Here is a 21,106-nt window from a genome sequence, read left to right on the forward strand (position 1 = left end):
CACCGCGTGTCGCTAGCGCCTTGGCAGCAGGGACGGAACGCGGTCCCCTGTGAAGTCACGGCTGCGGGAAGCCCGCGGGCCCGTGGGTAAGACCCGGTGTGCTGGCCTGACCGCGGTTCACAAACTGGAAAGCCTCCCCTTCATCTCTGTGTCCGTGTACACCGTAGCAACGCCGCTGAGCAGGTCAATAATAAAAGTCATGAAAACCCAGTCTAGGTGCCGGCTTACGGGAAAGGCCGTCTCAACCTTGTCTTTCTTCCTCACCCTACAGTGCCTCGTGTTTGAAGACGCTCCCAATGGCGTGGAGGCGGCCCTTGCAGCCGGCATGCAGGTGGTCATGGTTCCAGATAGGAACTTGCACCGACACCTGACGTCCAAAGCCACCCTGGTGCTGGATTCCCTGCAGGACTTCCAGCCTGAGCTGTTCGGTTTGCCGCCCTTCGAGTGAGCGGCCCGCCATGCCTCCCTGGGCGCCACGGGTGACCCACGGCACCTGAGCGGTCCTTCCAGCCCGTGAGGTCGGCCTTCTAGCCCATGTGGGCTCGGCCTCCCCTGACGAGTGCTGACAAACCTCAACATCCCAGCTGAGAGACAGCAAAGCAGACACAGCCCAGAACAGAGACGGAAACGCTCATTTGCATAATCATACGGGAATGATCATTCGGTGTTACTGCATTTGAATAGTCATGTAATAGTCATGTGCGGCAGATACACATGCATACACGTGCTTGTTTGTGAGTGCTCCTGCATGTGTGTGTATATGTGCCTGTGTATTTATACATACTTACACATATATATGTAAAATGCTTCCTTTCCCAAGACAAAATTAAATTCTATTTGTGTTCATTTCTTTTCCTTTTCAGTTTTTCTAAACTCTGGCTAGAAAAAGTTAAATATGTGTACATACATCTATATGCTCACATATATGTGTATATATATGTATGTACAGATAGATTATATTTATATACTTCCTATACAACTTCACTTTTTTAAGTGTTGGTCTTAATGTGCTATAGCAGCTGATAGGAGTGAGATCATATCTGCATTTCATTTGCAATCTGAGTGGAAACACCGCGTCATGGACGAGCCCTGAGAAATCATTCTCCTTATTAGCAAAATGGACCATCTTTCTGTGCCCTCGAAACCTCTCTGTGGACCTCCACTCAGAGGCCGTGCCCTCGAAACCTCTCTGTGGACCTCCACTCAGAGGCCATGCCCTCAAAACCTCTCTGTGGACCTCCACTCAGAGGGCCACTCTGAACCGTGCCATCGGCAGTTTGTTTTCAGTATGAAGATAACTGTGGCCTTTATCTTACTTACATCTACGTGCATGTCCACATTTGAGGATGTGGTTTCTACCTCACAAAAAACCATCCCCCTTCTCTAAAAACAGACATATTTCTAACACAGCCTTTGATGCAAATATAATTTGAATTCAGAATACATACCTAGTGTGACCGAGAGCCTTATTAACACATTTCTGGGATCATTTATCCGACAACATTACACTTTGGCAGTGAACTCCTTTTACTGGATTTACTCGGCCTTTTGTAGCAGAAATGTTGAGAAGGGCATTGCAATATGGGAAGAACTCATTCCCTGGGTGCACCCTGCCTGCTGGTGTGTCACTGATTGTCGTGGAGCTAATTTCCAACTGGGAGTGGTAGCAAAGTCATGGTAATGAATGCAAATGTGCCCAGTGTTGGTTGTCTGTTGATGCTTGCTTCTGGCTGTTGATCAGTTTTATATATTCAGCAAATTCATTTCAGCATTATTGATCATCAGTGTACGGGTCTGTTCTCTCAATTCCCCCTCAAACTGGTTGTAACATCTTACTGGATCCCTCACCAGTTAATTGAGTTGAATAAAATCCTTGACATCAGTTCACATTGTGTATGGGAGTTTGATTTTACCTTTTTTTTTTTTTTTTTTAATTATCCTTTAACAAATGCAAGACATAAGTGTGACTCTTTGACCTGTTTTTTTAAAAAGCCAAACAGCACTCACACTGTAAAATGGCATTTATATATTGTAAGGGAAACATTAGTGCCTTTGTGAGCAGTAAAGGAAAGGTCTCTATGAAATTATCACTTGTTGGATTTGGTATCTCCTTCTTCCAAAATATGTCTGTTTTCTAATCCTTAAGCCATTTTGCATGAAGAACACAAAGTGCTCTCATGCTTCTCTCAAAGATTTAGCTCTAGATCAATGTGCACTTTCCTCTAGGGTAAATTTGATCTCATGTACGTTGTTCTTACTTTTGCTGTTATGACCAAGGCGAAACTCTTATTTTTTTATACAAAGGAAAATACTGGCTGTTGGCCAAGGTACACGTGGTCTTTCTTATTCTCCTACATCAGCCTCATTGCCCCATTGCCTCTTAGTGATGACATCCCACTAACAACCCATCAGTTTCACAGAGGAATAATAATAATGCCAATTTAGACCAGGGTGACTCCTGCCAAGAAAGTTGCTCTGTTGGGGACATGCAGGGATTAATGGCTGCTACACAGTGTTCCCCTAGCAGGCAGCTAGTGTTTACCCATCCACTGCACCTCCTTTGGAAGCATTTGGTATTGATGACAGCCCCTGAGACGTGATACAATCAGTCTCTTCTTAATTCCTCTTCAGTGAAACAGCCTCAACACTTTTAAGAACGTACTAATGACTACATATTAGGGTTCTTCTTCCCAATACTCCCTCACTTGGAGTTCAGTGAGCTATGGGAGAGAAAGGAGGTCTGGAAGACACCTGCTTTACCCTGAAGAGAATTGCCTTATCAAGACATATGGATCGTCTCTGCTCTGCAAACAGTGATCCGTTCTTGGCCACTGAAGTTCCTCTTTCTTTGAATATAATAGTTGGACACTAAATTTGCCATGTTTTGGATGGTGTTACTGATTTTTAAAAAACAAATTTGCACATGATAACCGAGTTTTATAATAAAAAAGATATGTGTATTAACTCCTTTGCTTCATGTTGTGTACCCTCTCCTATTCCACGGGATAAAATGCAAACCGCCTTGGCCTCATATGGAGGCTTTCTGACCTAAGTCTATCCCCAGCAAAGCAAAGGATTTCAGATTACATAGAGTTCAATTCAGATCCCAGCTCCACCACTAAGAAGTTGTGTTGCCTCATTTTGCTCCATTTCTACCTCAGATTCCTTACCCGTGAAATGGGGGTAATGCACACTCTGGGGTGTTGGTCTGAAGAACCGACTGACGTCACACATGGAACGAGAATACCAAACACAGAATGGATGGTTTACTGAACGGCACTTTACAATCACTGTTTCAGATCATGTGGCATTTTCCAGCAGTTTCCATGGTTTGAAGATACTTGGTTTACAAAGGACATTTAGTGATTGAAGACCGGATCTTCAGAACACCTAAAAGTATTCTGGTTTCTTGTGAGTCTCTTTAACAGTATCTTGTGCACATAGCACTTTTATCTCCTTCATTAGGCACAGGATGTGTATCCTGGTTGTAATGTTTCATCAGAAAAAATCCTCTGTTAATGCAGAACCGAGTAAGAGCCCATCCGAGGGTATTTATCAAGTCTGCAAAAGGGGGGGAGGTAGAAATGTAAGACTTGCACTCAGGTCAGCGTGTTGCCTCACCTGATTTGGTTGCTTCTCAAATCAGCTAACTTTTTCTGTGCATCTTTTGACCCAAGTGGCTTTTGAAGGACTTAATAGTTACCTCTCTCTCCCTGGTTCTCCACAGGATGACAAGTGCCTGACATAAAGTTGTTTTGGAGACTGTCAGACTCTCCCATTAGTATTAAGGCATTGTATGAAAGCATTGCTTTTTGTTGACTGAAACCCATGATTGCCAAATTCTATCTGCATTTCTCCAACATCGCATATGAAATGAGTACTTCACATTAAACTATTAGCAATTATTTACCATAATGTTAATAATGTATTTCTCTAGGGCATAAAAATTATAAAGAACTATTTAAATATCTTAATGTTCTCTAGTTTCTTAACAAGCATGAGGCCTTGGAAACATGCCATCAAATACATTGACTTAAGAAAATCCTTGTCAAAGGGATAGGGAATTCATATGTAATGCTAAGTCACTTAAAATGGCATATTTTCAAAATCCACTCTAGGAATGAGTGGGTATGCATTTGATATTCAAAGTCTTAGTAAATTATGGATCGGTATTTAACTAAACAATAGTTATTTTTCTGTAAGTCATGTCAATTCTATAGTTGGTAGTAAAAAACACATTCCATGTGAAAGTCAGAAACAAAAAAGGAAACCAACTTATGCGTAAACTTTTATGATTGTTCTAGAAATCCCAGTCAATGAGTAATAGCATTGAGTGTTTACATAGATGGGTTTCACAATGACAAATTATCTCAGTTATTTGTCTAAACATGTCTGTCTCACCACTGTTTAAGGCTGTCTTCACTGGATATTAAATTGTGGTTTGAAATTAATTTCCTCTCACCCTTTAAAGATACAATTTCTGTTATCTGACTTCCATCGTTCTGATTAAATTACCTACATTTGAGAGCAATCCGTCTCTTTCCTCCAGCTGCTGCTAATATTTCCTTTATGGTCTTTGGCCTCCCGAGGAATGGCTTGCTTTGTTTTGGTCTTGTGCGCACTTTATACATCTCCCTGAGTCTGTGCCTTGCTTTACGTATCACTGAACTTCTCAGTCATCACCCAGGCTCGCCTCTTGGGGTCCCTTCCATATGAGCAAAGAGAAGGGGTGAAGTCTTGGCAGTGCATGTAATCAGTGAGTCATGCCCAAGCCTGGGTTGTACCACCAAGGAGAGGGCTCGGGGACTGCACAGCTTGAGTGAGCTGGCAGGACAGGTAAGAAACCAGTGCTAGCTGGGCCTTAGGGATGACTTGGAAGCAGAGCACACACACCTAAAAAGGATTAGAATTGTAACATAGCCCAGAGGCCAGGCACAGTGATACCAGCCAGGAAAAGTCAACCACCCAGAGTCAAGTACACCAGTAGTCAGAAATCCAGAGAACCAAGACAGCCAAGAACCAGGGGATCCACAGAAGGCCCAGGACAGGGCACCAGCAGAGCCTGTGTCCCTGGAGGGAACCTTTCCTTCCTTCGCCTCTGCTCTGTGGGTGCATGCTCTGTGTCTTCTCTGAAGGCAAAACCAAGGCCCTCTTGACTCCTGTAGAAAAGCGCTTACCTTGAGAAGAAAGGCAAAGAGCCAGATAGTTGCTGAAATATGAAAAACTCAAAACAGTTTTAATTAGGATGAAGTATTCACATATGCAGATCACTTGAAAATTGCAAAACACTCTAAATTTCTGCATAAACTAGGTCGTGTAGCATTTGTTGAGAGTGCTCATCATGAGCTAGGCACTTTTTATTTATGAACGTACATCCTTGCCTTTTGCTTTGCTCTTTTTGTTTCTGTGTGGCTCTGTGTAGTGGCTGAGAGTACTCCCAGCTTCCCCTCTCTTACCTCTAAGGGAAGTGACTCATCATTAGGTTATGTAACTCAATAGGCCACTCGGTTATGAAGTGGTGGGGCTGAGGATCAGGGTCATAAAGTTACACTCCCTTCATGCTGCAGAAAATGTAGCTGTTCCCAACATAATTATCTTTAACCATAGGGAAAGAAGTAAGTTTTCTTGGTAGTTAGAGTAAAAAAAGGGATGTTTGATGTCCTGTAATCACCTTCCTGGTGTAGACCCAGCCCATACGGGTGCTGCCTGGGAACAGTGGATCCTACATTTAAATAGCTATCTACTCACACTGTCTAAGGCCTCGCAGAACACATGCTTGCCTTAGCTGCACTAGCAATTTTTATCAAGAAAGATACTTTCTTTAAACAAGCTTGAGATGCCCTCTAATTGGGGAAATATTAAGGTCTTTGGATGCTACCGCTTGTCTATGCATGAGACAGCTCCCTCATTACTTTGGTCTTTGGTATTCTCAACCTACCTCCAGGAAACACTGAAAAATATCATTCTTGAGTGCCCTCTCTTTGTAAGTACTTCTCGGGCCTGTGTGTGATGAGCTGTTTGTTCTCTGCTGATGTTCTTACCGATGCCTAGTTGTGTTGATGAAGCAAGTTGTTTGCCAGTTCAAGACCAGAACTGAGTCAACAAAGTTTGCGGGTGTTTCCAGCCACACTGCAGGTCACTGAAAGTCATCCCTTCCCCAGACTCTCCAGTTCCTTAGGAATGGCGTGTGGTTATTCCAAGGGAGGGTGTCGTGAAGGCCTCTCAAGGATTAAGACTGAGGCTTTTCACCCATCACTCCCCTCCCTTAGACTATTTCCAACATAGGTTCTATTCTCTACCTTGATTTCTTTCCTCCAAACTGCTATTTGCAAATGGCCCATCCCACCACCACCTCACCGCATCCAGGGACAATTCTCCATTAGGATGATGGAAGTCAGCCTTGGGCCCATTGCTTAAATTGTTCCCAGGGTCCCAGTGACGGCCCCAGAGACAGGCGGATCAAGTCCTGTGACGGTGCCTGCAGACCCGTGAGCTGCCTACTCCTTCATGTTAGCTATGAACACTCACCCGCCGTTCTCTGGCCAGAACCTCCTTGAAGAAATAGCTCAGCATGTGTCCCAAGAGTTCGAGGGGAAAAGAAAGTGCCACCCAATTCCCCTGACTGTTTTGGTTCCCATCTGTAAACGAGATGGATGTGGCCCAGACTCCTCCATGCAACTTGTAATTTAGTATAGGACACACAGTAAGGAGTCACACACGTAAAGGTGCAATTGTAAATTGTCACAAACACTGCAGAGTGAGAGAGCAGGATCTAAGAACAGCAGTGAGCACCTAATTTAATTTGGGGCTTACAGGGTCAAGGAGACCTGGCCAGTTTCTGAAAAAGTACAGCAAATGTTGCCCATACAACCCAGCAATCCACTCTTAGGTGTCTGCCTGAGAGAAATGAAAACGTCCACCCACACAAAAACTTGTACACAGGCGTTCATAGCAGCATTTTTTTGTAGCCGTCAAGGGAAGAAAGTACAGAAGCCATCAGAAGAGAAAGTCTTGGTAGAAGTTGGCTCTTTGATGAAGTTCCACAAATTCCAATGTTATTGGCACTTTTTACCAACACCCACGTGTTGTTCTAATTAGCTTGTATAGAAGTATCTTCCTGTATTTCTAACCAGTTATGTAATTTGGACAAATGATCAATGAAGATCTCAATGAGGTATTTAGAGTATGCCCAATGAATCAATGGACTCAGTCCATTTTCTAGTATAACAGATGTGCACTTTTAAATGTCATTAGCAGGCTTAGCAATGCGTGATGTTGCTGAGAAGAACCTACAGCGGTGACAGAGTGGGAAGAAGGAGCTCAAATCACTTCTTGCTTTATATTATATTACTATTGACATTGTGGTTCTGTAGTTTGGCAAGATATGGCAATACCCAGCTTGGAGGAATCTATATACCTTTCTGAGAGCCTCGGTCTTAATAGATGAGAAGGTGCCCCATGAAAACAGGTAGAAAGGAATTGGTGGTGGCACCTAGGAGAAGCCTAAAGAGCATTTCATCAAAGTGAAGGTCAACCTTCCAGTGTTGCCAGAGGACCAAGAAAGATCAGGACAGAGGACAGACATGGGGTTTGGTTATCTGTGCTTGGACACATCAGCCCAGGGGACTGGTGGGAGTTAAAAGCAGACTGCAGAAGAGTAAAGTGAAGCAGAGATCGCAAACGGAGACTGCAGAGAGGAAAAAAATGGGGCTGTCAGTACAGGGCAGGAAGAATCCAGGAGGGAGTCCTTTGTGTTTGTGGGAGTTCGGTGTGGAATGAAAGTCTGAAAGCAGAAAGAGGGGCAGAGCTTCTCAGCTCCAGATGGTGAAGATTCTCGTGAAGGAACCTTAGCTTTGTCCTAAAGTAATAAGGATCCATCGGAGATGCACAGAGTTTCCATTTGTCTTTCAAGAAGTGAAGCCTCCATGAGAGAGGGAAGGAAAGAAGAGGCTGAGAGTCTAGCCTGGTGGAGGTGAGGCACAGAGGAAGGAACTCCCCTTGAATCATACTGGCATGTTCCCATAAAATCCATTTAACCCCACAAACCCAACACAGCCCACTAACTAAAATTCTCTCTCATTGCCACGCTCCCCAGTTCTTGAGATGCCACTCATCAGAAGCCATGTGTATTTACAGGTCCACCAAGGAAGCAGCCACACGCTTGCGTGATTTAAGCACCCTCAAAATACTTCCCACCTCCCAAATCTCACTTCCTGCACCGAAGGGAGCTCATTCTTGCTCTCCAGTGCTCTGCATTCTATGCAAAATTCCTTGCTGACAGTGTCAAATGCATCCGTTAATCCCCTTGTGAAAATGCAAATACCCCTAAGAAGGTGAGTCCCCTCTTCACCTCCTTAATCAGATTGCTTCCTGCTCGTTTTTTTTAGCAGAGAACTGCTCACCAGAGGGAATCAGTTGTTGATGCAGAAGGGTGGATAGTGAAGGGCTTTTGACTAGGAAGCTTGGGAGCAGAGAAGTAGGTTTGAGTGGGCACTTCACGGGATGCTGGAGAGGTTGAGGGTAACGGGAGTCCAGCTAGGAAAGGAGAGAAGAGGGATGCCACAAGGTAGGGCAGGGGCACAGGAAGGGGAGGACCATGGGCATCCACCATCTCGCTAGTGCTAGGTCCTGTGATTTGTTGGGTGCAAGAGGTAAGTGTGCACATAGGCATGTGCAGTTAGGAAGCTTTCATCTGAGCTGCCCGGGGCCTTTCTTGAATATCAGAGGAGCCCGGTAATGTTCTTTGTAGTCTAGTAGTGCGTGCCTGCTACTGTTTGTTCAAGCTCTTATTTTTCCTCGAAAACTCAGAGCCTGCTCTCTTCTTTGAAAACTCAGCAAAGCCCCCCACGGTGGGCAGCACAAACACAGCAAGATCAGGTTCTGAGAAGCACGTGCCTTTTTATGAGGATGTGTCCCAGGACACTGTTTGGATTTGTGTCCAGCCCTGCAGCAGCACACACTGAATTCAGCTGGCTCTTCTTGAGGGTGGACATAGATTCGGTCAGGATGTTGTGTCCTAAATCACTTCCTAGGGCAGGCTCCAAGCTCTGCGGTGGCACAGAGGCCCACAGCTGGGGCTCTGAAGAGGACGGTGGTTCTATACTGGACCAGTGGGAAGTAGAGATGGGGCTGATTGTGCAGACCAGTGCCCACAGGTAGGGTTGTTACACATTGCCATGAGATCTCCTCCATGCTGAATGTTCGACCTCATTTGGACAAAATATTGAGCTGGGAGATGTCTGTGTGATGTTTTTTGCTGTGCCTCAAGCCCCGTCCTTACCTGTGAAGTTCAGAGGCAGTGTGCTGACAGAAAGAAATCTACATATACCTTTTAGGATTGGAACGGTCGCTCTTCCCAGTCATAACGCAGACCAGATGGTGGCTTGGAGAAAATGTCAAAAATGAAGCATTATTCTGTGCTATTTTCTCCACTTACCAGGGTCAGATTTTTCCCAGAAGAGTGCCAGTATTATACCCCCAAAGTATACAGTTACCCACAGCAGCATCTATAGAGATAAAGTGTTTGCACTTGCCACTGGGTAGTCATTTCCAATCTGACATCATTATGCATATTTTAAGAAAGTCCTATTACAAAATAAGCTCATAAATATCAGATTAATTCTCAAATAAGCCTTGGTAATGACTGACTCAAATTGGCCATCCTTTAAAAAAAAAAAAAAAAGACCTTCCTGCATTAGAAAAGAGGAATAATCGGAGGAAAGAAAAACACTCATCCCAATGGAATATGGAGCTCTGAGTTAAACACAGGATTTATTTCTCCTTTAAGTCTATGATTTTTCCCCCTAAAGTCACCTTATTTTACTTCAATATAAATCCATTACAATACGAAATTACTAAGTAACGTTAATTTCCACCCAACAATAATGGTATGAATTTTGAGAATTATGTTGGTCTATTTCTCAGTTTTGAAGAACCCTCCTTTTAAACCTTTTATTTTGTTGAAATACATCAACTGGTACAAGAAAGAGGTATCAAAACTCTTATCTTTGTTTAATCCTCTTTCCAAAATCACAGTTGACCTAATTTTAACTCTGTTTAAAAGGTGATCCTAAGCACCATGAAAATAAGAAGAAGCCCCTACGTGTTCACTCTTGGGGGCTCTCAGGATGATTTATACAACAAATCAGAATCCTTCTTGTATTGCCAACATCAGTCATGCACCCCAGATGGATCCTTCCCTGCTATTTCATGTAAATATCTACTGTGCTCATCTGGACCAACAGACTTTTTGCACAACAGCGCGTCGAGCTCAAACAGGGAAAATGCACTCTATGGGCAGAATCCGAAGGGAACAGAGAAAATAGAAATTAAGGTAAAAAGAGGGGGAAAATGTATCCTTTGGTACGTTTTGATCAAAATAGCTTTGAAAAAAATCGGCTATCTCTATATGCAATCTAATTGTTTTGCATTAAAGAGAAAAATTACTATAGTTTATATACTCTCCATCTGATAGAGTTAAAATTCTCCATCAGGTTTGTTCCTATGGCTCTTCATCCTCACTAATAACATTTTCTAGACTGTCCGTAATAGCATCAAGAAGTACATCACTGCTCTCTTTGAGTGTCCTGTGCCCTATATCCGTGACTATTTGAACATATGTTGTTGGATATTCTCTTCAAGTCTTCTCTCTCTGGTATTAAATTCATTGGGGAGAAAAAAAGAAGACCGGATGGCAAGAAAGGAATGACTTTCAATTTCAAATGGTTATATACATATATGTCTATCTTGTTTCTTCTATGAAACTAACCCAAAGCAGCCCAGAGACTAAGAAACAACAAAATGTTATCTCTGATGGAACTAGAGATCCCCTAGAGCCCTGGATCACAGTAGGTGCAAAAGGATGGCCAAGTACGTGAGAAATTGGTTGACAATGACAGAGGACACCAAGAGAAGACATCTTTTTCTGCATGACTCAGAGTTTTCCAAAGTGGGCAGCACCCACTGAAAGGAAAAGCTATGATTCCTTGCTTACAACAGTCAGGTCAACGTCCACGGGCTGCCTTTGGAAGCCTCCTTACATCATGCTTCAGTCATGGCATAGGACAGGAGGTAGGGGTAGTTATTAAGAAAAAAGAGCAGAAGGCAGTCTTTGCCCAGAGCAGACTGTGGGTTTGAGTTTGGCAAAGGGACGAGAAATCAGGTGTCACATAGCCTTGCAACTACTAATCTGTAGTGAAGATAAGTTCAAGGAGCAATACCCACACTCAAACATTCAGTGTGACTCCAGATAACTTGCTGTCAGGCTGGAGAAGTCTTAGCCACTGGGCATGCACAGTTAAGAAAACCCCAAGAGACACAGCCTGGGACTTAAGCTGCCCATCACTATTGCTCCTTCTGTCCATTCCCCAAAATTTTGCTCAAGTACCTCGTCCATATAGACATCTCCTTCCAACATGAGAAGCGATACTGCTTAAAAAGGTGGTAGCCAGCCAGGGGCCATTAAAAAGATGCTGGGGCACCTGGATGGCTCAGTCAGTTAAGCGTCTGCCTTCGGCTCAGGTCATGATTCCAGGGATCGAGTCCCGCATCGGGCTCCCTGCTAAGCGGGGAGTCTGCTTCTCCCTCTTCCTCTGCCCCTCCACTCTCCACTTGTGCTCCCTCTCACTCTGCTCTCTCTCTCAAATAAATAAATAAATAAATAAATAAATAAATAATCAATCTTAAAAAGAAAAAAAAGATGCTGCAAGGAAAAGCGAACAGGGTAAGATTGATGAAGACATATACCAGAAAGACTCTACCACACAGCAGCCAAAACTGTGAACCGAGAGATGTGCAGGAAATCAAACCAGTTAAAGAAAATGTTGTTTCTCTGAAATGAGAATTTAAAGAAGAGACATATAGCCTTAAGGAAAAACTGTGATAAGACATTACATGGGAGGAAGGAGGCAGAGCCTCAGAAATAAATGAGGATGAAAAGTGAGTATGAGAGAGACAGAAGCAGAGGCACAAAGACAGAAAGACACAGAAACAAACAGACACGAGACAGAAAGAGATAGAAGAGATAGAACATCAGTAAAACTGGTGCCCTGCCAAGATCAAGCATGAATGAAACAGGAAAAGTATTCAAATATGTGATTCAACGTAAAATTTCTGGAATACATGGAAATTTGAATCTGCAAGGAAAAAAATTGCACGGTGAAACGCAAGGCTGTACTTATATAGATGAATTAACAAATGTTCTAGTAAATTAATGGTATATTAAGTTTTGGAAAGAATTCAATCGAAATTCAGGGAGAAAATCTAGGAATGTAAGATTTGTCTATGTCAGACATGAAGTACTAGTACACAGTGGAACAGTATGTAAAAAATCCTGAAAGGAAGTATATCAGCTGCAAAAACCTAACCAAAGGCGTCTGTAAGTTTTAAAAGATACCACGGTGTGCAAACGCATACCAATTCAGGGAATGTGTGTTTCTGAAGAAAACAGGCAGAGAGAGAGAGGTCGAATCCTCACTAACCAAGAGCAGCAGGGTGAAAGATTCACTGCAAACATAAAGGATGCATTTAAGTGTAGAACCATCGGAAGCCTGTGCAAATGATGGTCACAGAGAGGAAGATGAATGCCAGCAACCATGGCAATATGGCAGGAATAATGTGACTAACTAAAAACAATCATACCAGCAAGTGCAGTTGGAACTGAAAACAAGATGTACTCAAAGTGAGATGCTGGTGTTTCTCATTTTTAATTCCAGGCGCTCAATGGACATTGTTTTAAAACTCACATCAAACAAACAAAAATATGTATATATATATAAGCATATTTAAGTGGATACAGGTAACCACCAGAACTAAAAAGAGACTAACATTCTTTCAATTTATTTTTAGTTTTAGTTTTGGGGGTTTTACTTTAGAGAGAGAGCACGCTAGCTCATGCATATGAGTGGGGTGGAGTAGGGGCAGAAGATAAGGGGGAGAGAGAGAATCTCAAGCAGGCTCCCTACGGAACTTGGAACCCAATGCAGGGCTTGATCTCATGACCCTGAGATCATGACCTGAGCCGAAATCAAGAGTTAGATGCTTAACTGATTGTGCCTCCCAGGCACCCCACTGTGCTACAGATTTTTGTATATTGATTTTGCATCCCGTGACCCCAGGAAGCAAGAGGGAAACTGAATGAGAACAAAGCAGAGAGTGAAGAGGTCACAGGATAAATGAGAGAGGTGAATTCCAACATTTGTCCATGCTCATCTGGAGCCTCCAACTCCACAAGTCAGATCACTTTACAAGTGTTGAAGCAGCCCCTACTGTCTACTCATATGCTACAATGAAGAGGATCAGTGTGGTTTCCACCCTGCTCACAACTCACAACCCATGGCTCTTATAGTCACTGCTTCTTATCCTAGTCCCCCATCTATTACTCACATAATGCCCACTTTTCAGCACCCCCAAAAGATGTATAAAGGTTACATGTAGGGCATAGCCATTCCATTCCAATGATGCTAAAGCCATTGCAGCACATCATCCTGAACACATGCAGACTTTGATCCTGTCAAGCTCATTTTATTAAAATCTTTTTTTAAAGATTTTATTTATTTATTTGAGAGACAGAGCAGGAGCGGGGGGGGGGGGCAGAGGGAGAAGCAGACTCCCCGCTGAGCAGGGTGCCTGATGCGGGGCTTGATCCCTGGACCCCAGGATCATGACCTGAGCCAAAGGCAGATGCTTAATCGATCGAGCCACCCAGGCACCCCAAGATCATTTAAAAGAAGAGCAATTACTTCGTTTAATGTTGTGGAAGATGTTTTGTTGCTTGCCAGTCGGTAGGCTATTAACTCCCCACCTGACTCAAACATAGTCAATTGAGAGTAACAACTATATAAAAAGCTATTGTTCTCTCTTTAACATTGACGGGGAAAAGAACACATTTTCATGAGAAATTCCAGCATGGTTTGTCTAGATCCAAACTGCAAATAGAAAGAACTGGAAACATTTTCTGTACTGTGTAAAAATTCATGTGTTCATTCTATGCTGAATGCCCCCATGCTTCTTCCTACCACCCCCGTAGCCCATGCTCCCGTCCAATTTCTCTCTTATCGTCCCACCCCCACGAATGACACATAGCCAGCTGACCTTTGGTTGCTCCCATCCTTACAAGTCCTGCATGGGCAGCACCATGTTTCATGCTTGGAATGAAGTAGGGAACATCTCAGTGGGGTCACATCACTAATTTTCTAAGAGTGAGGAGAAAACAGATGGAAGGGTGGTTGACAGCTTCATGTATTTTGGGTAACACCTCTCCTTAGTAATGGGCACAAGAAGAGTGGAGATCTGAGCTCTAGCTGCCATACAGCACCACAGACATTCACAGGCACTGATAGATTCAGTTCCCCACCCTACTATTTTGTGCCTGGGAGGCACCTACTATCCTGGGAATTTCCCATTACTTTATATTGTGTCTTTTCCATTCATCATTATTCAGGTATCCCCTTACCTCAAAACAACATTATGGAACTGCCACTAAAAATATGTTGAAATGGGCCAAATTGTGTCCCCCCCCCCACCAAGTCCATATGTGGAAGTTCTATGCCCCAAGACCTCAAAATGGGACTGTATTTGGAGACAGGGTCTTTAAACTGGTGATTAAGGTAAACTGAAGTCATTAGAGTGGACTCTAAGCCAATCCTTATAAGAAGAGAAGATTAGGACGTAGACACACATACAGAAGGACGACCACATGAGGACATGCGGAGAACACAGCATCTACACTCCAAGGAAAGAGGCATCAGGAGAAACCAGCCCTGCCCACACCTGGATCTTGGACTTCCAGCCTCCAGGACTATGACAAATAAATCTCTATTGTTGGCGCTGCCTAGTCTGTGGTATTTTGTTATGGCAGCTTGAGCAGACTAATACAGATACTTATGGAATTGTTTCAGTCCTGGCAAATCTGTAAGTTGAAGTGTTCCTTCTTGCCCATTTCATTTGGTGGCTAGCAGCAGCTGAGTGTCGTTCGGTCCTGTGACCATAGAACTAAGCACTGTTAACTACCTTGTTGCCAGTTTCCTCCAGCAAAGTGTATTTCTTTAGTACCATTCTTCCTGTCTTCCTGGCCTGACCCGTACCTTTCCCTTTGCAACTCTGCGTAGACTAGCTGTTCCAGTGTCCCCTGTCCTGACTTCATTGTCTTGCCCCTGGGTAAATTGAAACCTCTCATTGTTGTGGATTAGTCAGAGCAATTTGACAAGAGGGTTAAAAAGCCAGATTTTTTTTTTTTTTTTAACAATTATGTATGGTACCTTGCCAACAATTTGAATCTTCTTGTCTCTGTTGAGGTGTCTTTGCTCCAGTAACACACGTTTATGGATTTCACCTTGGATAAAAAGTGAGCTATATATCCTTCTCCTTCAAAACATATATATAATCCTCCCACTTTGCAAATGAAGTGTGAAAAAGTTCTCTTAGGATAGGTAGGCTCAGAGAAATCAGCAAAAATATTAGACGACACCTGAATATGTGGTTGTTTCTGCAGCAAAGGTTTACTCGATTGATGGCAGGCAGCATTTGAGAGAACTTTTGAAACTGGCATTGTTAGATATTGGCTCACGGCCATAGTTGCATCCCAGTGAAGCAAGGTCAGGTGGGAGACCTACTAGGAACCAAGGATGTGGGTGCAGGGCTGGCATGGGAGGATGAGCTGAAGCAAGTCTGCTGGGATGGTTCTGGCATGAGAATCTTTGTAAGCTAAACACAGCATGTCACGCTGATACATGGTTGGAGCAACATGGGGATACCTGAGGGAATGCAGGAAGGGGTTTCCAGAAAACCAATAAAAACATAAAGTCAATCTCCAGCTGGTAAACACTGGCAAGATAATCAGGTTTTCTGAGGGAAAGCTGGAAAAGTTTAGGTATCAAAATCCCAGTTGTGTAAATAGAGTTATAGATCGGAGCTCAATCCTAGAGGAGAGAGAATCTCAGATATCATGTCGGGCACATTAGGGTTTCCCAACCTGGGCATTAGTGACATTTGCACAAGATCATTCTTTGGTGCATGGTGGGGTGGGGGACTGTCTTATGCATGTTAGGATTTTGGGCAGTATACCTGGCCTCTCCCCACCAGGTGCTAGTTGCACTCATCCCCATTTGTGGAGACCAAAAATGTCTCTAGACATTTCCAAATGTCCCCCAAAGTGGGAGTGGGAGAATACATCATCCACAATGAAGAAACACTGAGGTATAATGGAAGGAATGGGTGCCATGCAGAATCTCAGCACCGTGGGCAAGACCAAGGAAAGTGAATTTGTGCTGTGTCCAGTTCCCAAAATGTCGGGTGGAGCTGGATTTCTGACACACTGTTTTAGAAGGATTTGAGGCCAAGCTTTGGGGGAAAGAACTGAATGATCAGTTAATGATGTGCAAGTGAAACAAAGGATAAGGAGATGACAGTGCTTCTGCCCCCTATTTGTCACTCTAGGACCCTGGCAGGTCAGGGAAGGGATGCTGTGACTCTCTAGGCCTCAGATCATGGGTCTGCTTTCCAACAGGACTTACCACCTTTTCCTGTAAACAGGGGACACTGAGCCTACTGATTTTTCCCTCTCCTTATGCTGTCATGATTGATGCAGGGGCTAGTATGGCCTGGGCAGCCTGGGGCCATCAGAAGGTCTAGCTGGACAGAAAAAATACACACTTATAGTCCAGGGAGGTTGTGTAATATAGATCCCCAATGCAATACAAGAATAAGCGATCTGTTCTCTAAGACCCTAAAGACTTAAGGGGGAGACTGACACACACTAGTTTAGAACTTCAGCAGAAACATCTGTTCAATAAGTTGTGCCTGGTCTACCCTCCCTTTCACATTTGACTAAATGATATGGCCCCCATCATGCACACTGATATCTGATGGTGTAAAACAATTAAGCAAAAGCATCTATTTGCTTACCTAAAAAATCTGAAGGTTTTATAGTCAGAAGTGCTAAATCAATTTTCAAAGTTGACATAGTATATTTATCACTTTATGCCTAATGGTCTTTCTATGATGAATTGGTGTAAGTGCTGTGCAATGGAGAATTAGCACAAATTACCTTTTTAAATAAGGGGAAGGCTGAAATGACAAGTTCGTCTTCCTGGGGTTTAAAGATGCAGTTCTCTCTTAGAAGAGGGCATTTTGAAGTTGGAAGACCTCTGAAAGCTCAGGGTTAATCCCAACTACAAGACACCCATTCACCAAGGAGTTAAGGATCAGAAAAGTCAGGCCCAGATGGATAAAGTGATGTGTCCAAGGCTTCACAGCAGGGAGTTTTCACTACAGCCCCATGACGGTAACCCTTTGCTGCCTTCCACAATCACTTTTCATACATCTGAATTTTATACATCAAGCTCAGAGTCTGGCAGAACCTTGGTGTACCTTTACAATTACTGAACAGTGCAAGACAAATGTAGAGAGAAGCCTTGCTTAGAAAAGACTTCAGGTGTAAATGGAATTTTGGAAAATGGAAGTTCCAGTGAATGGCATTAATGTATAGAGCAGACCAAGAGAAGACTAGCAGCTAGTAGAGAGCAGAGACCAATGTGTAAGTGAACCCTGAATACACCCCCAAAGAGGAGGAAATCATGGTGGATAAGAGGGGGGGAATCAAGAGGGACAGTTGTTAATAGTCAGCTGAGCAGTGAGCAGTGCCTTCCTCCTTGGAGTAGGATCTGAAGAAATCATCCCAGTGAATAACACCCTAGCATACAAACTGGAATCACACAGCCATGGAAGGGAGCCCTTTATACCTGGGCAAATTTACTCTCCTCTATTCAATTGCTTCTGAGGGCATTGCTTAGATTCCAGTGCTACCCAGTAGTGAAGGACTATAATACAATCATGTGAGTCACAGTAGAATAGAACAGAATATTGTCATTATTTAATAATTCACACACAGCTGGAGCAGGCTAGTTTATGTCACAGAAGTAGGCTACAATATAATATTGTTTTGAAACATTTGAAAAGCAATCAATGTAATCCACAATATTATCAAACTACAAAAAAAAAAAAAAAAAAGACCTCAGTAGATATAGAAACGAATTTTTTAAAACCCTATGTCCAGTACTGATGAAAACCCTGCAGCAAACTAGGAATAGAAAGGAAGTTCCTTAGTCTGATAAAGGGCATCTTCTAAAAACCTAAAGTTAACATCATGATAAATGGTAGAACTGAATACTTCCCCCTTCAGTTCAGGAACAAAATAGGAGTGTCTGCTTTTACCTCTTCTATTCAACATTGTACTATAGATTTGAACCAGTGCAATAAAAAATATAAATAAAAAAAGTACCTAGTCAGAAAGGAAAAAATAAAACTGTCTCTATGCATAGAGACATGAGCAAAAATCCAATGGAATATACAAATAGTTATTAGAACTATCAAATGAAGTTAGCAGAGATCTTTATACAAAAAAAATCAACTACATATATTAGTAATGAACAATTAAAATTTAAGTTAAAAATCAATACACTTTACAGTAGCATCAAAAATATGAAATATTCAGAGAAAAGATGCATAAAACCTGTACACTGAAAACTACAAAACATTCTTGAGAGAAATAAAAGAACTAAATAAATGAAGAGTTATACATTGTTCATAGGTTGGAAGACTCCATAGTGTTAGGATGCCAATCCTCCCAAATTGATCTATAGATTCAACACAATTCCAATCATAATTATTAAGATTTTGGCTTTTTTTCCTAGAAATAATCCTGCTGATCCTAAACTCATAGGGAAATTCAAAAGACCCAGAATAGCCAAACAACTTTGAAAAACAAAAAACAAAGTTGGAAAACTAACACTACCAGATTTCAGGATGTATTAAAAAGTTGCAATAATCAAGAGAGTGTCATATTGGCATTAAGATAGACAAGTAGATCAACAGAAGAGAAAAGACCCACACATTTTTATGGACAACTGCTGTTGGCAAAGATACAAAAGCAATTCAGGGAAAAAAAAGATAGTCTTTTCAACAGATGATACTAGAACAGTTGAATATCCTTATAAAAAAAAAAAACAACAAAAACATGGACTTTGATCTATGCCTGCAAATAATACATACAAACAAAATGCATGCTAATATTAACTCCAAATGGATCATAGACATAATTGTGAAACCTAATACCAAAGCACTTTGAGAAGAAAATATAGGGCAAAATGTTTGAGACTCAAAAGCATGATCACTTTCTGCATCAGTTAGGGGTCAGTTTTTTTTTTTTTTTTTATGTAATGTTAATCACCATACATTACATCATTAGTTTTTGATGTAGTGTTCCATGATTCATTGTTTGCGTATAACACCCAGTGCTCCATGCAGAACGTGCCCTCTTTAATACCCATCACCAGGCTAACCCATCCCCCCAGCCCCCTCCCCTCTAGAACCCTCAGTTTGTTTTTCAGAGTCCATTGTCCCTCATGGTTCGTCTCCCCCTCCGATTTACCCCCCTTCATTCTTCCCCTCCTGCTATCTTCTCCTCCTTCTTCTCCTCCTCCTCCTCCTCCTCCTCCTCCTCCTCCTCCTTCTCCTCCTCCTCCTTCTTCTTCTTCTTCTCCTTCTTCTTCTTCTCCTTCTTCTTCTTCTTCTTTTTAACATATAATGTATTACTTGTTTCAGAGGTACAGGTCTGTTAGGGGTCAGTTTTAAATTATTTTTTTTTAGTCATATGTCATTTTTCCTGCATCTTTGCATGCCTAGAGATTCATGATTGGATGCTAGACATTGTGATTTTAACTATTAGATACTAATGTTTACCTGAGGCATTCCCAACATATTTTTGTAAATATTCTTGAGCTATATTATTTTCCATTAAGTTCCTTAGAAACAATTTTGCAACTTTAGGGTCTTGCTTTTAGATTTGGTAGGAAGCTCCAGAGCAATGCTCAGTCTAGGTTTAATTATTCCCCACCGCTAAGACAAGACCTTTCTGCATGCAATGCCTTATGAATTATAAGTCTTTTTGTGGCTGGTAGAAACAGGCACTCTTCCCAGCCCTGTGTGAACACCAAGCACTATTCCTTTAATCATTTCAGGTGATTCTTTCCTTGACTTCACATAGTGTTCTCATATGTATGCACTGATCAGAACTGCTGAATCCTCAAGAGGACCCTCTGAAGATTTCTGGGGTGCTCCTTTTTGTACAGCTCTTTCCTCTCTGGTACTCCCTCCCACTGACTGTGACCACCTTGGTCTCCCTGGACTTTCAAACCCCTCTCCTCCACTCAGAGATTTGCTCAAGCCCTGCCTCAGTTTCCCCTCTCTGCACTGCATCCTGGAAACTCTTTCAAGATCAAGGCAGTGAGCTTCAGCAATCATAGCATGCATCTTGTTTGTTTCTGTCCCTCGGGATTCACTATCCATCACTATCTGATATCCAGGGTCATGAAAGTCACTGCTTCATATATTTTGTTTGTTTTTTTCTGGAGGTTTGAGGGGGGAGAGTTAATCCAGTCCTTGTTATTTTTTTCTTGGATGAAAGTGAAAGTTCTTTCATTGCTCCTACTTAATTCCCCAGAAACAATAGTACACAATGAATACCCTCACTTAAAAGAGGAAGAAATTGAAAAACAGACATCTCTGACGTCTCAGAAACATTAGGGAGAGCTGTAAAATAATCATGTCCTATGTCACCTTTGCACTCAGGACTTCCTCGGTATGGATAAAACATTTGTAGACTTTGAGGCGTGCCCTTCCAGGTATAATTCTGCCTAGATTCATAACACAATAGGGGGAACTTTCCCTTTATCACAGTACCAACAGAAGGAAGGTAGAAGAATGTACCAGAGTTGATGAGACCGTGCCCACAGTCCAATTTGTTAATGATGTGGATGACGTGGATTTTAATGATGATGATAAACCAAAGGATGCCAGCAAAGACGGGAGAACATGTTTTTACAGGTGCATGAGAAAACCCTTTGGGCAGAGAATCCTGCAGTCCTTAATTCTGCAATTACTTTTACATAAGATCAGCCATATTATAGTGCCCAGAAAATTAGGAAGCAGACTATTGTTCACTGCCTCCCAGGAGTTTGCAAGTATCTAAAAGGGAAGCGTTACAGGCATTTTGTGCATGTAACGTTGCAGTGAACATCTCTGAAATAATACCCAGCTGTTGCTGGTTCTC

At 42.5% G+C, this 21,106-nt stretch overlaps 1 protein-coding gene across 3 annotated transcripts in view; it reads left to right on the top strand.

Annotated features, from left to right (window-relative positions):
- Positions 1 to 21,106, top strand: part of PUDP (pseudouridine 5'-phosphatase) — a 274,593-nt gene that overhangs the window by 90,692 nt on the left and 162,795 nt on the right. Inside the window, exon 4 of one of the 3 annotated variants that reach the window (XM_036087982.2) lies at positions 272 to 1,885. The exons of the other annotated variants lie outside the window; for them this stretch is intronic. Coding sequence (XP_035943875.1) covers positions 272 to 448 — 177 coding nt within the window. The 3' untranslated portion in view covers positions 449 to 1,885. Of the gene's footprint in view, positions 1 to 271; positions 1,886 to 21,106 lie in introns of those variants that run through there. 3 annotated transcript variants of the gene reach the window in all.

The sequence above is a fragment of the Halichoerus grypus genome, chromosome X, assembly GCF_964656455.1.
Source record: "Halichoerus grypus chromosome X, mHalGry1.hap1.1, whole genome shotgun sequence".
In the NCBI taxonomy this organism is placed as follows: Eukaryota; Metazoa; Chordata; class Mammalia; order Carnivora; family Phocidae; genus Halichoerus; species Halichoerus grypus.